This window comes from Carya illinoinensis, chromosome 16, assembly GCF_018687715.1.
Source record: "Carya illinoinensis cultivar Pawnee chromosome 16, C.illinoinensisPawnee_v1, whole genome shotgun sequence".
NCBI lineage: Eukaryota > Viridiplantae > Streptophyta > Magnoliopsida > Fagales > Juglandaceae > Carya > Carya illinoinensis.
Genome location: NC_056767.1, coordinates 12,899,485 through 12,905,068, shown reverse-complemented (window position 1 = coordinate 12,905,068; position 5,584 = coordinate 12,899,485). Strand labels below are relative to the sequence as shown.

Below are 5,584 nucleotides of genomic sequence, written 5' to 3'. Positions count from 1 at the left end.
CTACCAGTTTTTATCTCAAAAGATCTCAAGTTTATTCTCAAGTTTTCATCTCTCTAGATCTCACTTTATTTTAATATTGTTCCCTCCAATAATATATTTTAAATAAATAGTATATTTACATGAATACACACTACAAAAAAAGTAAACGTTGTACCAAATGTGCAGCAAAATATTTGATTAAAAATAAAAATATTTACACATAAGGTAAATAAATAATGGAAGCAGACAAAAAAAAAAAGCACAATTGGCAAATAAATAAACAAAGGAAGCAGCCAAATAAAAAAAATGACCAAAAGGTTTTTTAAAAAAAAAAGCAACAAAAAAGAAAAAAATTGCACCATTGATAAATAAATAAACAAAAGAAGCGGCTGTTACGTTCGTGCTGCTCAAGAACCACCCAAAAGAAGACCTCTGTTGCAAGCTACAGAATGCAACAGACTAACGTAATAACCTCACAATCTCACAAGGAAGGACACACACAAACAAAGAATCAAGAATCACTATATTTCGTTGGTAGAGATTTTCGAGCAATCCCTAAGCTCCACACATTCCTTCGGAATCGACTACAAGAATTCAGATGATCATTCCCTAAACAAAGCAGTGTTTTATACTGCTATTTCCATTCTAACAGAATAACAACTAACTACTAACTGCAGAAGAACACGACGTCGCTTAACATGTACTCAGCTTCGACTTGATGCCTTCCCACGACGCACCGTTTTATTAACTCCATACGCACCGTATTGAAGCCACGAATTATTTCCTCCTTATTCTCGATACGCACCGTTTAAAGCTTGGCCGTTAATTTCGTTATTCTCACTTCAGCCTTCAACCAGAACACCCCTTACATTCTCCCCTCCTTCAGGGACTTGCCCACAAGGCCTTCAACCAGAACACCCCTTCATAGTATAGTGCCCACCAAATGAGGATAGAGCTGTTGCAGTTTCCATAAAGTTTCCCAAGAATCATCTTCAGCAGTAGCCCCCACCCAACGAACCAACACTTTAGTAACAGCATGATTGCCCTGCTGTTGTAACCTTCTCTCAAGAATCTGTTGAGGCTCAGGCTGTAATTGCCCAGAAGAATCCGTAGGAGGTAAGGTAGGCAAGGGAACAATGTGCTGACCAAGTTTCTTTTTAAGGCATGATACATGAAAAACTGGGTGAATTTTGGAAGTGTCAGGTAAATTCAACTTATATGCCACTGTCCCAATTTTCTGCAGAATCTGAAAAGGGCCATAAAAACGTGGGGCTAACTTCATATTGTGTCTCATGGCTACTGTCTTTTGTCGATAAGGCTGGAGTCTCAAAAATACCCAATCCCCAACTTCAAAGGATCTGTCACTCCTTTTCCTGTCAGCAAAACACTTCATTCTCTGCTGAGCTTTGAAGATGTTATCTCTTAATAAGGACAACACTTCCTCCCTAGACCTTAATTGCTTATCCACAGCATCATTGGAAGAAGTACCTGGCACATAAGCCAGCAATTGAGGAGGAGGGTAACCATAAAGAGCCTCGAAAGGAGTAGTGTTAGTGGTAGAATGGATAGTGGTGTTATAACACCATTCATCCATTGGCAACCAAGAATTCCATTCCTTAGGCTTGTGACTGCAATAACACCTTAGGTAGCCCTCTACACATTTGTTCAAGGCCTCTGTCTGACCATCTGATTGTGGATGGTACGATGAACTGAAATCCAAAGAGACTCCCTGCAACTGAAATAATTGCCTCCAAAAGGCACTTGTAAAAACCGTGTCCCTATCTGAAACAATGGAACGAGGAAGGCCATGTAATTTAAAGACACCAGTGAAAAAGACTTGAGCCACCTTAGCTGCAGTATAGGGGTGTGAAAGAGAAAAGAAATGAGCAAATTTGGTTAATCGATCAATAACAGAAAAAATGACAGAAACTCCATTAGAAAGTGGCAATCCTTTAATGAAATCCATGGAGATGTCCAAGCATGGAGAATCTGGTATAGGCAAGGGCTGCAATAATCCAGGATACAAGACAGTCTCATTCTTACTGACTTGGCAAACATCACATTCCTTAACCAATCTCCTGATATCTTTCCTCATACCATCCCACCAAAAGTCCCTTCTAGCACGATGCAGTGTCTTGTGATAGCCTACATGGCCAGCCTGTGGGTTGTTATGAATATACTCAAGGATTTTGGATTGAATGGAAGATGCAGGAACAACCACCAGCTTCCCTTTCCTCAGCAACAGCCCTTGTTGCATGGAAAAGTGTTTAGGGCCTGGTTCCCCCATCTGCAATTTAGTAACAATATCATATATCCTTGGGCACAAAGGATAGCTTCCTTTTAGCTCATCAATCCACAAGGGAGTGGGAAAGGAGATCACTGCCAAGACAGCTTGTTCTTCCTCATCCTTTCTTGAAAGAGCATCAGCCACCAAATTCTCTTTCCCTTTTTTATAATCCACAGAAAAATCATAACCTATGAGTTTTGAAACCCATTTATGTTGAGCTTCAGTCCCAATCTTCTAATCTACCAAGAACTTGAGTGCTTGTTGATCAGTCTTAATCTTAAAAGAATGGCCAAGAAGATAAGGTCTCCATTTCTGCACTGCAGAAACTAAAGCCAGCAATTCTTTTTCATATGTCGACAGAAATAATGCCTTCCCTTTCAAAGCTTTGCTATAAAAAGCTATAGGTTGAGCCTCTTGCATTAAAACTGCACCAAGACCCACACCAGATGCATCACATTCAATGGTGAATGGTTTATTGAAATCTGGCAATCTCAACACAAGAGGACTGCTCACAGCTGCTTTTAACATTTCAAAGGCAACAGCAGCTTTTTCATTCCAACAAAATGAATTTTTCTTCAACAATTCTGTTAGAGGGGCAGCTATCGATCCATAGCCTTTAATGAACTTCCTATAATAGCCAGTCAAACCTAAAAACCCCCTTAATGACTTCAAGGTTTTAGGAATGGGCCATTCAACCATAGCTGCAGTTTTTGAAGAATCTGTCTGCACACCCTTCCCAGAAATAATATGGCCCAAATACTCAATCTCATGTACCCCAAACTTACATTTTGACCTTTTAGCATAAAGAGTATGTTGCCTTAATATGCTCAAAACAGTGTGCACATGCTTCAAATGATCTTCCAGAGTTTTACTATAAACGAGTATATCATCAAAAAAAACCAACACAAACCTTCTCAAAAAAGGTTTAAAAATGTGGTTCATCAACCCTTGAAAGGTGGTAGGTGCATTGGTAAGGCCAAATGGCATGACTAGGAATTCATAATGGCCTTCATGGGTTCTAAAGGCTGTCTCCTCAATATCCCCATCCCTTACTCGAATCTGATGATATCCAGCCCTTAAATCCAGTTTTGAAAATATCTGTGCCCCAAACAATTCATCCAGCAACTCATCTATAACAGGGATTGGAAACTTGTCTTTGATAGTTTCCTGATTAAGAGCTCTATAATCAACACACATACGCCAAGTACCATCAACTTTCTTAACCAACAAGACTGGAGAAGAAAATGGACTTTGGCTAGGTCTCACCACACCCGACTGCAGCAATTCATGAACAATCTTTTCAATTTCAGACTTCTGGTAATGAGGATACCTGTAAGGTCTAACAGAAACAGGTGAAGCCCCTTCCTTCAAGTTAATTGGATGGTCAAATTCTCGTCTTGGTGGCAATCCAACAGGTTCCTCGAAAACATCAGCAAACTCCTCAAGTACTGCAGACACTGGTCCTTCAACACACACCTTAGTAGGCTCATGGTCAATAAGCATCAATTGGAAGAACCAACCTTGCTTATTCACAAAATCAGTCTTGAAGCCTTTAGCACCAACCAACATCTGAATAGTTGCAGAAGTTAAGCCCTTCAATTTAATGGCTTGACCCTCCCAAGTAAAACTCATGGACATATCCAAGAAATTCCAAGTAATCGAGCCCAATGTCTTCAACCATTGGACCCCAAGTACAACATCACAACCACCTAAAGAAAGAACATGAAAGGGAACAGGAAACCTTGAGCCTTGAAGCTTAATGATTTCTTGCCCACTGCCTTGAGTCACAATTTTTTCCCCATTAGCCACACAGACTTGCAAACAAGAATCTTGCTGAACTTTCAGTTTTGCTGCTTGAACCACTGCAGGGTCCAAAAAATTGTGTGTGCTCCCTGAATCAACCAGAACTTCAACAACACAAGAGCCCAAATAACCATGTAACCTCATAGCATTACCTCCAATACATCCTGAAATAGCATTGACAGAAACTTCCAAGCTATCACCCTCATCAGACTTAGGCTCTTCATGAATAGAAACCTCAGACTCCTCAACTTCTGGTTGGCTGTCTATATCAGAATCAAGTTGAATAAAATAGACTTTAGGTTTCTTACACACATGATTCGGATTCCATTTTTCTTCACAATGGAAACACAGGCCTTTTTTTCTCTTTTCATCAATATGAGAAGGATTAACCTTCTTAAAAGGCAACAAGCCTTTAGGACTCTGAGAAACTGAGTCATTAAGAGCAGTGGTGTTAATTGGCCACTTATCAGCATAGTGATTAGTAGGCCTCCAAGATTTCCGGGAGGACAACACATATTCCTCCTGCAACTTAGCCAGACCAAAAGCAGCCCCTAAATTCAATGGATTAAACATCTTAACAGGAATTCGAATGTCATCCTTTAATCCACTAATGAAGCAACTCATTTTGTGTCGTTCAGATAAGCCTCTCAATCTATTAGTCAAAGCCTCAAATTGAGAAGTATACAAACTCACAGAAGAAGTTTGTCTCAACCTAGTCAGAGCTTCCATAGGATCATCAAATGAGGATGGTCCAAACCTTGTTTGTAAAGCTACCACCAAGGTCTCCCAAGAATTAAATTGCCCCGAATCTAAACCATTTTGGTACCAAACCAAAGCTTCCCCATCCATATGGTGTGAGGCAACCATTAACTTCTGATGAAATGGAACTTGAAAACAATCAAAGTACTGATTAGCCTTAAAGACCCAACCAGCAGGTTCAAGTCCATTAAAACGTGGAAAATCCAATCTAAAATTCCTTGGAACCCCTCCCCTTTCATCATGAGATCTAGCATCATTATCTCTATCACAAGGAGTGTCTCTCTCCCTACGAGAGATTATATTCACAGTTTCTACCAATGTTTTTAAAACATCAGACATTTGATCTAACCTCTCTGCCATGCCAGAAATGGCAATCTGATGATGATCCAACTGTTGCTGCACCATTTCTTGCTGTTGACCCTTCAATGCTCCCCGTGTCCCTTCTGCCATCAGTAAGGATCGACCGCTATGCTGATACCAATTGTTACGTTCGTGCTGCTCAAGAACCACCCAAAAGAAGACCTCTGTTGCAAGCTACAGAATTCAACAGACTAATGTAATAACCTCACAATCTCACAAGGAAGGACACACACAAACAAAGAATCAAGAATCACTATATTTCGTTGGTAGAGATTTTCGAGCAATCCCTAAGCTCCACACATTCCTTCGGAATCGACTACAAGAATTCAGATGAGCATTCCCTAAACAAAGCAGTGTTTTATACTGCTATTTCCATTCTAACAGAATAACAACTAA

At 40.0% G+C, this 5,584-nt stretch overlaps 1 protein-coding gene across 1 annotated transcript; it reads right to left on the bottom strand.

The window, feature by feature from the left end:
• Nucleotides 1-2,500: 2,500 nt before the first annotated feature.
• On the bottom strand, nucleotides 2,501-5,278 carry LOC122298826. The gene has a single exon (XM_043108677.1). The coding sequence runs from the start codon at nucleotides 5,276-5,278 to the stop codon at nucleotides 2,501-2,503; it is 2,778 nt and encodes a 925-aa protein (XP_042964611.1).
• Nucleotides 5,279-5,584: the final 306 nt, after the last annotated feature.

Bases quoted from the DNA above. Each gene is read 5' to 3' on its own strand.
- LOC122298826 (XM_043108677.1), bottom strand. From the start codon at position 5,278: ATGGCAGAAGGGACACGGGGAGCATTGAAGGGTCAACAGCAAGAAATG.